Source organism: Coptis chinensis, chromosome 4, assembly GCF_015680905.1.
Source record: "Coptis chinensis isolate HL-2020 chromosome 4, ASM1568090v1, whole genome shotgun sequence".
Taxonomy (NCBI): Eukaryota; Viridiplantae; Streptophyta; class Magnoliopsida; order Ranunculales; family Ranunculaceae; genus Coptis; species Coptis chinensis.
In genome coordinates this window covers 53,495,255-53,510,684 of record NC_141459.1, presented here as the reverse complement: position 1 = coordinate 53,510,684, position 15,430 = coordinate 53,495,255, and the positions used below count along the sequence as shown (strand labels likewise).

The following is a 15,430-nucleotide window of genomic DNA, read 5'->3' as shown; positions in this document are numbered from 1 at the left end:
CTTTTGTGTTAAGGACATTTATCGATCTCTGGTCTTCTGAGTTAAGGACTTGACTTTCAGCTCTTTGGTTATGAGTCCTTGACCCTTAAATTTGACTTTTTCAGCACTTTTTCATAGCAGCTTCGAATCTTCATAATAAGCATAAATAAGGCTCCTTTTGGTGCTAAGACGCAGGTTTTATGATAAATGGTATGAATTGTTCTGTAACCTGAAAATGACAATAAAAGCTATGAGTTGTCTTTTCATTAAGCGTAAGAAGGGATGTAATGCAGTAATGTAGGGGTAATAAAACGCACATTTGGGACCTGATCACCACCTTTAAATAGCATTTTATTTGTCCTCAAGTAAAGATGAGAGAAAAACTAAGATCACAAATGAGTGATTTATTATCAATTATACTAATCTCGTTTCACGGAGTGCGATTGCATTGACCATATGCAACAAGGCCTTAAACCATTAGGAATTCCTTAGTGGACGAGCTTTAAGTCTCGTGAGAGTTTTCTAGTGAAGGTATTCACAAACTTCTTCTATCTAGTACAAAGGGTCTTGTTTCCTTATTTATTCTCAGAAGTCTATACATCTCATTAGTGGGGAATAAGGACAAGCTCCTTTGAACTTAGAATAACATATGTACAGTAATTTAATCATCTAAAGATAAAAGTACAAAACATGAGCAATGAAATGTAAAAGCAGAGTCGTTTCCGAGACTTTTGGAGAGCATCCTTAAGGTGGGGTCGATTGATCACGCTTGCCACTTACTATCACACCATCCTATTCCTAATTGAGCTAGAGGTCTTTTATTAGGAGTTATGGGGCTAGGGTGATGGTTTAGAAATAAAAAAAATGGGAAAAACAAAAATCTGATAAGTTGGGTCTTCAAGATACTTGTGAGAAGAACTTCGTTTTGTTCTTTGCTTTCGAATTGTGATTTTTTAGTCCTTTGACTTTGTGACTCCATATGATTTTTGAATTTTGGGAGTTCTAACTTTACTTTTGTTTCTTTTTGTTTTTGTTTATGATATCGTCTCCTTTTGATTTGAACTTTTTGGGAGATTCGATTTTTGACTCCTTTATTTTTTTTGGAGTTTTGTTTTGTGGTGGTTCTTTATTTTCTTCTCTTTCTTTTATTTTCGAAGAAACTAACTAATCTATTTTTGTATAAGGTTTTATTATTATTATTATTATTATTATTATTATTATATCTATCCAATTCTCAACTCGTCAGCTGGGTAAGCTTTTTATTGTGCGTTGTAACGGGTTAGGAATTTATGGTGAAAAATAAAAAGGCTTTTAGAATATGGTGAAAGCTCAAAAGGGGTAATTAGAGGAAAAACTATATTTTTGGGTTTTTAACGTTTATTTGGCTGTATCGATCCAAAAAGGGCCTAAATTCTCTCTAGGATATGATGTGGTGATCAAGCAAGTGGACGTGTGATCTTTCTATCCGGACATCCTTTGTGTCATCACTCAAAAATCATTTAGATGAGAATTTTGGCTAGATTCTCACATGGTATGGAACTTAATTGTTCTAACCTTGGTCTCGGAAACTCACTGCTATATACAATCAAATGATTATGCATGCCATTCATGAAAAGATGTAGAAACTATTGTGCACGTATATTAGTCTAAGTTTGAAGAACAAGTCCTTACTCTATTGCTATAATGAAACTTCTAAACTTTTTATTCACCATAGAAAAAGGAAATAAGACTTTTTAATACTAAACAGAAAAATATTTTTGGTCTTTTTTGAATTTTTTTTTAGAAAGGAAGAAATATACTATTATATCTATTATAGAAAATGTCTAGTTTTTGCAAAATGTTATTATACCACCCCCCAAATAGAAATATGTTTTGTCCTCAAAGTATGAAGATATAAAGAAAGAGATTACCATAGAAACATGAGCAAAAACGATGATACACCTGTATTTTGTTTTTCGTGATGAAAATATGCCACCTCCAAATAAGTTTGGGGTGTGGGTTGTTTGACATATATAGAACAAGAAATACATGGTTTATTGTACTAAGGACAATTATTCTACTATAATTTTTTGGGTTTTTGTATTTTTGAAAACATATGAAATGCATAAGTTGTAACATGCATGCATGACTATTATTACACTAACAAGTGAAGAAATAAAAAGTGTGAAATGTATATAAACAACTATCTAAACGGACACATATGAAATGTGTGTGTGTATGTGTGTATTCAAAGTAATTGTTTTTCTCAATCAAAATGTATCTTTAACCATATAAAGGGTTTAACAATAAGATAAAATTATACGTGAATCCGGTATCATTTTGGTTACTCTGGGGTGTATAATTTTTATTTTTATATCCTCTAGTTTTGAAAATTATGGAGAGATGTTTTAAGATACTCGTACTCAAAAGTTGTGATTCTTAATGCTAGTTTTTGAAAACAAACCATAACTGGTGATCTCAGGCAACTTTTGTGTCAGCTCTTTATTGAACCTAATCCAGTCAGACTGTGACTTCAATTATGTGTTTGTTGGGGGATTTACTGCACAAGATGTAATGGAAGGGTTTATCTGATTGGACACTAGTGGGTGGTGGAACTAGGTCTCTTTTGTGGATTTTGGTAGTTATGGTTAAAATGGGATGGAACCAATGTTCTGTTCTGATTGTTGTATGTACATTGTCCTTGTCTGAATGTATTTGGTGGTTTGATGTGATTGGTGAACGAACCTTGGAGGTGGTTGGGTGTTGCCTCCATGGTGCATTTGGTAAATTGAAAGTACAGACTTCTTCTGGGTGAAGTGATGATATGTTGTTGAGCAAGGGACAATTGGTATCTATGTGGTTTAAGCTGAGACAGAAAGTGCATGGTGATATGGGCGACCCTTAGTAACACATAACTGATTCTTAAACCGCCCTTAGATGAATGAAGATTGCGTACTTTTAAGGGTTGGTCTAAGTGGAATCTATTGCCCGTGTTTTTGGTTTTAGAAAATCACATAACTTTAGGTGTATTGAGAATCCTTCATAATGAGAATGGAGAAAAACAACTATTTTGAAAACGAAATGTAAAACAAAGAAAAATAAAATTGTATACTCGCTTCACATGTTCACACTTATTCAAACGACGAGTAAAAAATGTTTTACAAAGAAAATGTGAGATATACGTGGACTAAGGTTCCAACACTTACAACCACACACTCTAAGAGGAGGGCCCGGTTGCCTTAAAGATGCACTCCCATGGAATGCATCGAGAAAACATAACATAAATATTTTATTGTCATATATTCAAGACTATATGTGGGGTCATTTTAAGTCAAATTCCCCAAGACTATGCATAAGATGGATGATATGTGATAAGCACCCAAAAGTGTAGTTTAAACCCCTTGATAGTATTCTACTTAGGCCAATTATGTTTATAATAAATAAGAGTTAATATTGTTTACGTGTTTTTATGTATTTTAGGTCTTGAAGCTGTTTATGTGCCTAAAGATGTCATTTTGTATAGAAAATGAGTCAAGATGATTGCTAGAAGAGTTCTATGTTTAAAGCCCAAGAATCAAGAAGAAAAAATATTTTCAAGCCCAGTCAAAGTTGGGAAGTCAAAGTCAATTCGGATAGCAAAAGAATAAAAAGCCATAAGAACTTCAAAAGGGCGTATCTTTTGACTTGGAGCTCGGAATTGGACCTACTTTATGTCAAAACGACCGGCTCAGAATAATATTTCCAATGGAATAGACCTTGCTCCAATAAGAGCTATAAACATAGATGAAAAAGGCACTGAAGTAATTTCCAGCAGAATTGACCCTTTTATACTAAACCTAATGGAATTTGGGCTCACATTAAAGGCCCAAAGTCTAGCTTCCAGGCCCTAGCACGAAAATATAACCCTAATCCTCTCATATATAAAGAGGATTAAGGCTAAACCTAACTAGATTACTCCCCAATTAGTTTAGTAGTAATTAGGATTCTCTCTCTCTCTCCCCATTTATTTAATATAGTTTAGTTTAGGGTTAGAATTTGTTTTAGTTTGTAGCTTCCATTAAAACCTTTCAATAAAAGCATTAGTTATATTCAATTCTTACTTTATTATGTTTTTATTTCATTATTTTAGTATAAAAAATCCGATGACACAATGCTACATCTTAATTAGAGGGGGTTTATGAATCCACGTGAGGATGATAGCTAATTAGTATAGTTATTGTTTTGTATAGCGTTTCAAGTTTGATTCTTATGATTGTTTAGAGATAAAAATCATAAGAGTTGAACTAGAGTTTAGAGCCACCATTAAAGAAATTTGCAGGGGAGCTAAACTCTCATGCTAGTGAAGCCATGATCAGAGATGACTTGGTATTCACTAGGGATCAAGAAAAACGATTCGATGACTAAACTAATAGCCAATCGAATCGCGTGGTGGATTAACATTCTCTATATCCTTCTCTCGATCATCAATTTAATTCACTGTTTTAGCATCATCATTTACTGTTTTCCTAGCATATTACTCTCATCATTAGTGATTAATTATTTTATATGTTTATTCATTAAGTGTTTGAGAAGCAAGAGTGGAACGACCTCGTGACTCATCTATGCTATATATTGTGTTATGAGAGTATATTAGAATTAAGTATTGATAACATTAGAAGCAGTAGCAAAACTATTATTTTTAGTTATATCAATATGTTGTTAGCTATATACTAATAATCTAAACAGTTGAGGATCAATCCATAAAAACATACACCCCCAAACAGAATGAAATGATGCATTTGGAGAGTAAGATGTAGAATGATAAGAGAATGCTTGTGTAACCCATCATGGAACTTATGCAATAACCCGTCATGTTTGAATTGTCCAAAAGAGTGAGAGGTTGGTAGTAGATGTCCTTCATGAGGCTCAGATGATGGGGAATAGGACATATCAGGTTTCTCAACTACTGAAATGATGGACTGCTGCGTTTGTATATTGGGCGAAGTCTCTTTACTAGGAAGGTTTAGAAAATTATGAATAACCTCAAAGGCAATTGGCTTAAGTATGAATTTGAGGTTTCTTTAAAATGGTTTTGTGGTGCTTTCCTCATAAATTGGTGAATTTTTAATGAATGGAGGTTGGATTTCAAGAGGTGTTAAATTGGGATGGTGATGGTTGGGTGGTGGTTCTTGAAGCTTGTTGAACAGTGGTGTGTAACTTCAAAGAGTTAGTTTAGAAGTGAGATTCATCCTAAATTGTTTAGAGTTTGAGTGTGGGAGTTATAAAGAAGAAAGGTAGACTCTTGTATAGATTAGATTGGTTTTAAGCTAATGAAAACATGAAAGCTTTAGTTGTTGGTATTTAAATGACATGAAAACATTGAAGAAAGATTGATTGAAGATTGAAATAAAAACAATAAGATAAGATTGAAGATTGAAATAAGAACAAAGGAAAACAACAAGTTTTAATTAAAAAGAAATAAAAAAAATAATAAAGTAAAAACTTGAATTGAAAAACTAGACAAGAAATTAAACAAACCAAATGGTTTGGATCCTAAGACAATGGATGCTTTCTCTCTCCCTAACTTTTTGATTATATACTCCTACTTTTGCCTTTTACATATTTGCCTTTCTCCATTATAAATGAGACACCTCACACTTCACTTTTGCTTTTGCTTTTTGATTTCTTCTTGACCAAAGTAAGTTTTAGGAGAATGTCATATTTTGAGATAAGGGTCTCCATATCTGGTCTTCTAAGTTGAAGGCTTTGACTTTGACCGTTGACTTTGACTTTTTCAGCACTTTTCCATAACAGCTTTTGGTCTTCATAATAAGTGTGATTAAGGCTCCATTTGGTACTAAGACGCAGTTTTTATGATAAGTGGTCTAAAATACTCCATAACCTGAAAAAGGCAATAAAAGCTATGAGTTGTCTTTCCATTAAGCGTATGAAAGGCTGTAATGTGGCAATATACGGGTAATAAAACGCATATTTGGAAGTTGATAAGTTCTTCACATGATCTTGAGGACTCAGAGAATTCTTCATATAGTTTTGGCGTTTCCACAAGATTGTGGTTTATACCTGCAATAGTAAGGATGTCACAAATTTGTTCTATCGATAAGTCTTTAACGACCAAACTAAATTGAAATCCACTTTCCACCATAGATTGTATATCCTCTTTCCCAAGCAATTAATTTTCTTTGTCCTCTCTGCCTAAATCTTCATAAAATTTCTCAATACCATTGTCCAAGTGTGTTGAGTCTAGTACATGCTCTTGAGTTTCTTCTGCCGGAGTTTTCTCATTTATGGGTGATGTTACATTAAGGCATGTGAGAGAAATTATGACTTCAGGCATATAGTCATCATCATAAGATTTGGAATTCACACGATAGTTAGGTGGAGGTTAATGGGGATTTAATTGGTCAGAAGTATCAGGATAGGCTTTAGCAATTGGCTTTGTTATAGTAACACCTTGTTTCTGTTTTCAGTTGGGTTATGGACTGGTGAGAAGAATATTAGTCTCAGATGTGGCATCATTTGAATCATATTGGAGAAAACATAAGGTAGTTGCTATTTGCTGAGTTAGTATTACTTGCTCAGCCATTTTCTGGTAGAGTTGGTCTGTGATGGATAGTGGAGTAGGGTATGAATTTGATATGGATGGTGATGTGAATCATAATGGGTTTTGGATGAAACCGTACTCTAACTGACCAGGTGGATATATGAATGGTGTTTGACTATTTGTGGTGGAACTCCATGAATTGTCGACATGATTAGAAAACTCTTCAGTGTATAGGGATCTAGGGAAGTTTGAAGATTGAAGTTTGTAATCGAAAAGAATTCCCGTAGTAGAGTTGAATTCGGTGTATGATGGACAATGAGATAACTAGTGATAGGACTACCGCAAAAAAAACAAGGCTCTGGGTTTGCAATGTAATTCCATGATACACAAGAGCTTCTAGCTCAATTGGTTGTGTACCCCTCTCCTCATGGGAGAGGTTGGAAGTTTGAATCTCACCCAGTGTTGTTTGGGATTTATTTCTTGCATAATTATGTGATGGGCCTTTGGGCCAAGTGAGCCATCGAGCTAGAGACAAGGTGCTGCTATGATGGGTGGACCAAGGAGCAAAAGCAAGTCTTCATGGACAAGGTGGAGGCGGTTGGGTCTACTCGAAAATGGCGCAATGGCGAGAGCCTTTGAGCTAGGTTCCCTTCGGGGTTGATGATCCTTCGGGCAATGTAAGCCTTCGGGCTAGGGTCCTTCAATGTAACCGGTGTGGGTCTACCTTAATCTTCTAAAAGAGTTACTGATCTCATTTAAAACAGGCTTGCCAATCCAAAAAAAAAAAAAATGTACTTCCATGATGGTTGTGATGCAAATTGATAAGACATGAACGTTCAATCAATGATGATGCGCAAATAGTAGAAATTCATTTTTTTGGATTTTTTTTTGAAAATATTTGCTTGGTCTATAGATTATTATGCCCTGTTCAAAGGAACAATTGGGCTAGAAATTAGGATGGATCTACTACACGGCTCAGAAGAGTAAGCAATCACTTCACCAAGTGGTGTGCTACCAAGAATCTCACTCACGATGAATTTCGGGGAGGGGAGTGAGGGAGGTAGTTGGTCCACCGGAATGTGGTAACTGATTACTCTAAATCATCGTGGCTATATTTTTGTCCTTTTCTTGAGGAACGTGACTACTTTGGGCTCTAGTTGATTGATTTTAATTCATTTTTTTGGTCTAGGGCTTCAAGAATCAAGCAACGTTCGATTTATCTACATTGGGGAATGACTTTCAAAATGGTTGTTATGTGGCTCGGGTTTAGCCTTATGCATGAATATAAATTGCAGTATCGAAATTAAAATTGAAACAATCATGTAAGCATGTTTGAACACACAAGGTATCCTCTTACATGGGCTTTGAGGAGGTTTAGAATTTACCTCTCAAGCCGTGTTTACATGCTGCTTGAAGAGAAAGCAACGTTGGTTGTCCCGTGATCTAAGAATCAGGCCCAACTGTTAGAGCGTTCCCTGTTTTAGATTACAAAAAAGGTCCACTTAAAAAGCCCACAATCCGGGTTTTTAATAATTAAACAAATTTGCCTTCAAGGGCCCAAAACATAAAAGTAAACTAACACTAATACTAAGGCTAATAGATTAACTAAATTAGATAGATTATCTAGATTAACTAGAGCTAAACATAATTGGAGTGTTAATTACTGATAAACACCCAAAACTGTATTATAAAACCCTGTAGAGACATAACATTTCGGTTAATTTTGTGCTTAATAATCATGAAATAATCGTATTCTCGTGTTTTTGTAGATTGGAGCAACCAACGTAAAAATGATGATAAAGCTAGCATTTAAGCACGGAATAGGGAGTATACATAAGCTTTCCAATTAAGCCCATGTGATGCCCAACAAATCAGGACTAAAGCCCAAAGATTCAAACAATACATAATCAAGTCAGAAATAAGATTACGTGCACAGAAGCATCAAACTTCCGAAGTTCATATCTCTTGAACTAGGACTCCGAATGCGACAAGTGAGCTGCTCAGATGATCAGTGCGACGATCTCTACGCATTAGCAGGAAGTTATAAAAATGCCAAAAGACCGGACCGCCACTGGACACATACTGCACATGGACCCACTATACGGGCCTACAAGATTTGATGAGTCATCATGCAAGTCAAGACAAAGGTGCAAATAATTGGTACAAAATTGACACCTTGCATGCAATTAATGAAGTTAGTTGGATTTAGGTGATAATTATGTAAAGAATGCAAGGTGTCAAAAGGGGGTTTAGTGTTTGGATAAGAATGGAGTGAATGAGGGGGGTGTTTCACGTGGGAGAAGAGAGAAAGCTCTCTTATGGATTAGGAAGGATGATTTGGGAGCATTAACTTCTCTCTTTTGTGAGATTCTTTTTACCATTCCTTGTCTTGTTTTATGTAAGAAAGCTTGTAATAGTGTTAATGGGGAACACCTTTAGTTTTTGAAATAAACTTCATCATTTCCTTAGGTAAATCAATGTTTAGTTTTGCTTTTCCTTCTTCCTTTCTCTCATTAGCTTATATAACTTGTATTAGCTTTTGTAGTAGCCTGATGTGCAAAGATTGGACTAAGTCCGCGATGTAGAGGATAGGAGGCAGCATAAGCAAGAACAAGGAGGAGCAGCGAATCAAGACTGCGGAACCCTAGTCCACGGGGTGGCAGGTGTACGGTCGGCAGGAGGGTCGTAGGATGACAAGACAGATGGACGGACTAGATGAGATGAAGAAGGATATAAAAAGGAGAAGATGAGGAGAAAAGAGGAGGAGGCCGCAAGAGAAAAGTGAGGGGAGGAAATAGTAAGAGAGAGAAAAAGAGAGGGAGAGAAGATTGTGTGAGAGTGAGAGTTTTAGTGTTCCTACATTGGGCGCCGTCTGTGGGGACTAGAGAAAGGCAACTTAGAAATGGCATCGAAGAGAGCAGTGGGTAGGCCAAAGAAGGTCAGGGTTCATGAGCCGATGCCGGAAGCGGTGATTGAGGAGGGAGAAGAATTAGAAGAAGCGGCGAAAGCACGGAAGAAACACTGACGCGATCACGAAAGAGATTGAGAGGCTGAGATAGGAGAATGATGAGCTGCGGAAAGAGAGAGAGAAGACGGAGGAGGAGGCCGGGGAAGAACTAAGCGAGGGGTCTGAAAATGAGGGATCTGAAGATGAGGAGGAGACCGGACTGAATCTAGTAGAAAATCCGGTAGCGTGGTTGACAATGGAGCAAGTCCAAGAAATGATAGACAATGATAGGGAGGCAAACTGGCGGCAAACGAAGGAGCGCGGAAGAGCAGCTAGTCAGGTGGTGGGTGGGTTGAATTACAACCTGTTAGCAGATGACATATGGGCCTCAGAGGTCCCAAAGCGGTTCGCCCAGCCGAGGTTTGAGAGGTATGACGGCAAAGGGGATCCAGCGGACCACATTCATCATTTTCGGCAACAGATGCCACTCTGGCAGGAGGCTAGGTATGACGGTCTGCGGTGTATGATGTTCCCGGCTAGTCTTAAGGGAGGGGCGTCAGATTGGTATTACCAATTGCCGGCGGGGAGCATCAAGAGTTTCTAGGAGTTGGAGCAGGCGTTCATAGATCACTTCATACATCAGAAAAAGCGAGTTGTGGACATCGCGACTCTATTCAATGTGAGACAAAGGTCCACATAATCAGTTAGGGAGTTTCTGTGTCAGTTCAAGGCAGAGACCCTGAAAGTTGAAAATCTGGATGAGAGGACAGCGGTGATAGCCTTTGAGAGAGGCTTGCACCCGGGGACAGGAGTGCACCAATTCGTGGCCAAGAATGAGATTGCGACACTACATGAGCTGTATCCACGAGTGGAAAAGTATATAAGATATGAAGATTCTATGTAGAAAGATTCCAAGAGAACGGGGAAGGCCGTGTTGTCCTTGGAGAAGGATCGGGAACGCCGGAAAGTGGGGACATCGGAGAAAGAAAGTGGGAGATACCGCGGATACAGAGCGCGAGCAAAGGGAAGCCGGGATGGAATCCGAAGAGAGTACAGAGAGAGGAAGCCATACCGCGAGATGGAATAGACTCCATTGAACAAGCTGCTCAGTGAGATCTTGCCCCTAATAAAGGATCGGCCGGGGTATGAAGGACCGCGAACCATGCCAATGGAGATACCGGAGAAGCCCTTATGTGCATATCATCAGATAAGGAATCATGAGACGAATGATTGTTACGCTCTAAAATGGTTGGTTCAGAGAATGGTGGAAAAAGGGAGGATGGGAGAATTTGTGAGAGACGGTCGGAATGAGGAGCGCATGCCGCCGCAGGGAAGGATACTGGGAACCATCAACGTGATTTACAGCGGGGAGGTTATGAGTCATAACGCTCATAGAGACAAGATACAGCGGACCGCGAGCATCCTGAAGATTAATGAGAGAACGGATAGGCCTCGGCAGCGAGCTGGGACAGCGGCAGAAAAGGATAGAATCGTGTTTAGCGATGCGGACCTAAGAGCAGTGGACTCACCACATGAAGACGCATTGGTCATTACAGTGGCAATGGGGAATTACATGGTGAAAAGAGTATTGATTGATTGTGGAAGTGCGGTAGATCTGTTGTTTAGAGGTGCTTTGGAGGAAATGAGAGTTGATCCTAAGCAGCTGCGTCCTTCGCAAACTAATTTGTATGGATTTAACGGAAGTATGACCGCGCCCATGGGGGAACTCCTACTGCTAGTGACAACAGGGCCGGTGACAGTCTTCGCCCGTTTCATGGTGGTGGATTCGGCGTCTCAATATAATGCAATCTTGGGAAGGCGGTGGATTCACGAGATGAAGGCGGTCCCATCAACGTATTATCAGGTAATACGATTCCCCACCCCTACTGGCATGTATGAGGTCTACGGTGATCAGGTTACGGCAAAAAACAGTCACCGAGGAACCGTGAAGAGGCTGATAGGCGGATAAGAAGGAGAGGCTTCCAATCCTAAGAAGAGGCTGGCATAGCAATTACAGTGCACCTCGGGGGAAGAGGAGGGTGAGACAGCGTCGGATCCAAAGACGCTCGATAAAATAGAGGTGGTGAATATTGGGATAGGAGAAAAGGAGAAGTTCACGGCGATAGGATCTAGCTTGCCTGAGGAGTGGAGGGGTAAATTGATACAATTATTGTCAGAAAATAGAAATGTCTTCGCTTGGACAATAGAGGATGTTAATGGGTCCGAGTTCGCATGTCATCACTTGCATATGAAAGAGAACGCCAAACCCGTGAGGCAAAAGATGCACAATATTAGGCCAAAATATGCAGAAGGAATCCGGGAAGAGGTCGCAAGATTGAAAAGGGCGGGAATAATCTGAGAGGTAGAGTTCGCAGACTGGTTATCTAATATAGTCGCGGTACCAAAAAAGAATGGAAAAGTGCGTATGTGCGTGGACTTTATGGATGTGAATCTAGAGTGTCCAAAGGACAGCTATCCCATGCCGCGAGTAGATGAGTTGGTGGACAGGATGGCCGGGTTCAAGATCTTTTCCTTCATGGATGCGTCGATGGGGTATAATCAGGTCGAGATGTATGGGCCTGATTAGGAGAAAACCTCGTTTGTGGTAGAGGGTTGTACTTACTGCTATATGAGGATGCCGTTTGGTTTGAAAAATGCAGGGGCAACCTTCTAACGGTTGGGTGAGAAAATGTTCGAAAGCAAGATTCGGAGGGAAATTGAGATTTATATAGACGACATGGTGGAGAAAAGTATGTTAGAAGAGGAACATATAGAGGGGTTGCGAGAAACCTTCGGGATACTATGTAAATACAACTTGAAACTGAACCCAGAGAAGTGTACTTTCGGGGTGACTGCAGGAAATTTTTTGGGGTATATCGTTACTCATAGGGGAATCGAAGCTAACCCTGAGCAGATAAGGTCCTTGATAGAGATGCCATCTCCGCAGAATGTGAAGGAAGTACAACGGTTAGCAGGAAGAGTCGTGGCTCTGAATAGATTCATCTCCAAGTCATCTGACAACTGCAGACCGATGTACCGACTGTTGAGGAGCACACCGGATTTTATATGGACCGCGGAGTGTGAAGAGGCATTCCAGGAATTGAAAAAATATTTGGGCAAAGCGCCTTTGTTGTCGCGGCCCGAGACCGGGGAGAAGTTGTATTTGTACTTGGGGGCCACGGAGTATGCAAATAACTTCGGTTCTAGTTCGAGTGGTAGACAAGGTGGAGAAGCCGGTATATTTTTAGAGCAAGACTTTGTTAGACGCGGAGACGCGATATAGTAGAATCGAGAGGTATGCCTTGGCATTGGTATTTTCAACCCTGAAGCTAAAGCCCTATTTTGAAGCACATGTGGTGGTGGTGGTAACGAATTTGCCTTTGAGACAAGCACTGAGAACGGAAAAATCTGGTAGAATGTTGAAGTGGGTAGTGATGCTGAGTTCCTATGAGATACAGTATCAGATAAGAACCGCAGAGAAGGCGCAGATGGTGGCTGAATTTCTGGCAGAGTTTCCCGTGGAGGATCCCCTGTGGGGAGAGGAGATGATTATGGAGCCTGAGCGGGAGAGCGAGCCAGACCTTCTAGACCCGTGGGATAAGAGGAATGGGTGGATGGTGTTCGCGGATGGATTGGCTACCGATGCATGCAGCGGCATAGGAGTCGTGTTGGTTACACCTGATAATAGTAGAATAGAGCAAACCATGAAACTAGGGTTCGCGACGTCTAGCAATGAGGCAGAGTACGAAGCGGTGATCGCAGGATTGAGAATGGCCGAGGATTTGGGAGTGAAGGAGCTGACAGTCTATTCTGATTCAAACTTAGTGGTTTGTCAAGTGAACGGAGGGATCACCGCTCGATGTCCCAGGATGGCAAGATATTTGGATGTGGTGCGTAAACGAGTTGAGAAATTCACGAAAATCTATTTCCTTCACTTGGGCCGGGGAGAGAACAGACACGCCGATGCCCTAGCATATGTAGCAGCTGGAATTCCCGGATCGGTGGAGAGAATAATACATGTGGGAAGGTTCAAGAAACCGAGTACCGAGGATGAGATGGAAATTTGTCATGTCGCGGAAGAGAAGGAGGGTAGGATATAGCCTATTAAGGACTTTCTGGCGGGAAAGGAAGTCACAGATAAAAAGGAAAGAAGGAGATGGGAGCAGACTTCTCGGAGATACGTTCTACTGGAAGGAGAGTTATATCAGAAAAACTTCAGTGGACCACTTCTAAAATGTTTGGGTCCGCAACTATCCCAGGAGGTGTTGGCAGAATTACACGAGGGTGATTGCGAGAGTCATTCGGCGGGAAGGACAACGGCACACCGACTACTGACACAGGGGTATTTCTGGCCCCACATGAAGAGGGATGATGTGGAATTTGCTAAGAGGTGTGACAAATGTCAGAGATTTGCACAGTTGATATTCGCCCCTGCTGAACCCCTTCACAATGTCTCAAGTCCGTGGCCTTTCGCTATGTGGGCAATGGATATAGTGGGCCCGCTGCCATGCTCGCGACAATAGATTATTTCACAAAATAGATTGAAGCCGTGCCCCTGCAGCAGGTAAAGGAAGCGCAAGTCATCAAGTTTTGATGGGAGAATATCATCTGCAGGTTTGGGTTGTCGTACGCCATCATAGCAGACAATGGAACTCAGTTTACAGGAGCAAAGGTGGTCAGATTCTTGCAAGCCTACAACGTAAGACAGGGGTTCTCGGCCCCTTACAACCCCGAGGGCAACGAACAAGCAGAGTCCTCCAACAAGACCATCATGAACAACCTAAAGAGGAAGTTAGAGGATAAGAAGGGAGCGTTGGCTGACGAGCTTAATTATGTATTGTGGGTCTACCGGACCACACCTCGGTCGTCCACCCAAGAGACTCCATTTTCGTTGGCTTATGGGGTGGAGGCCATGATCCCGTCGGAGATGGTGGCAGCTACAACGTGGACAAAGGTCGTGGAGGAGGGTTCAAACTGGAGAATCTTAGCAGGAGATATGAATCTAGCAGAGGAAAGAAGAGACATTGCCTGTATAAGGCTGGAGGAGTACCATCGGAGGTTGCAAAAATAGTACAACAGGAGGGTCAAGCCAAGGAAGTTCTAGATAGGTGACCTGGTGCTCCGTCGAGTGACACCTAGTACCAGGAAAGAGAAAGATGGAAAGTTGGGTCTAAACTAGGAGGGACCTTATACGGTGGTGGATATCGGAGGGGCGGGCACCTACAAATTGTGGACACAGGACGGCAAACTGATAGAGAAGCCGTGGAATGTGGGAATGTTAAAAAAAATTCACACTTGAATGGAATGGAAATCTATTGCCTGAATCTAGGGTTGTATGTAAATATATAATACAACAACATTTTGAGAAGAAATCATTGTTTATAGAGGTAGGAGTCCAAAATAACTACGAGATGTGAAATGCCAACGAGACCGCGGAGGGATGAGCCCTTCGCTGACACAATGTCAAATTTGGACCTGGGGCAAGGCGAGGCCCTAATGGCTTTCGAAAGCTATGAATCTCGCGGAGCGGGGTGAGAGGCGCAAGTAATACAGGGGGCATAGAGCCTGAAGGTGGAGAGACACAGCGGAGGGGATGAGCCCTTCACTAATGAGTTGGGGGCAAGAGGCCCCAAGGGACATGCTGAGAATACAGAACCCGCGGAGTGGGATGAGCCATTCGTGGGGGAGCAAATAGCACATGGGGCATGTAACCCCAGCATGGAGGGAGACAGCGGAGAGGAAGAGCCTTTCGCTGACAAAAGGCTAGAGGGAGTCGAAGGCAAGAGGAGTTGCCCCATTCGATTCACTGAGGTTATAAAGTCCACGGAGCGGGAGGAGCGCTTCGTGGATTATAGAGACTAACACCATGTGGGGCATGAGGCCAAACATAGAGAGAAATAGCGGGAAGTTGGAGTCCTTCACAGATATACTCTACCATCGCGAAAACAGCAAGAGGGATGAGCTTATCACCAATACAGGGAATT

General features: G+C 40.7%; 3 protein-coding genes across 3 annotated transcripts; all 3 read left to right on the top strand.

Moving 5' to 3' along the window:
* Positions 1-10,608: 10,608 nt before the first annotated feature.
* LOC147503980 (uncharacterized) lies at positions 10,609-11,415 on the top strand. Its single transcript, XM_086605033.1, has one exon. It carries the CDS (start codon positions 10,609-10,611, stop codon positions 11,413-11,415), a length of 807 nt encoding a protein of 268 aa, XP_086461159.1.
* A 768-nt stretch (positions 11,416-12,183) lies between these two features.
* On the top strand, positions 12,184-13,546 carry LOC147503979 (uncharacterized). Its single transcript, XM_086605031.1, has 2 exons — positions 12,184-12,682; positions 12,795-13,546. Exons 1-2 carry the CDS (start codon positions 12,184-12,186, stop codon positions 13,544-13,546), a joined length of 1,251 nt encoding a protein of 416 aa, XP_086461157.1.
* Positions 13,547-13,602: 56 nt separating this feature from the next.
* Positions 13,603-14,517, top strand: LOC147503978 (uncharacterized). The gene is made up of 2 exons (XM_086605030.1): positions 13,603-13,730; positions 14,061-14,517. Exons 1-2 carry the CDS (start codon positions 13,603-13,605, stop codon positions 14,515-14,517), a joined length of 585 nt encoding a protein of 194 aa, XP_086461156.1.
* The last annotated feature ends 913 nt before the right edge of the window (positions 14,518-15,430 follow it).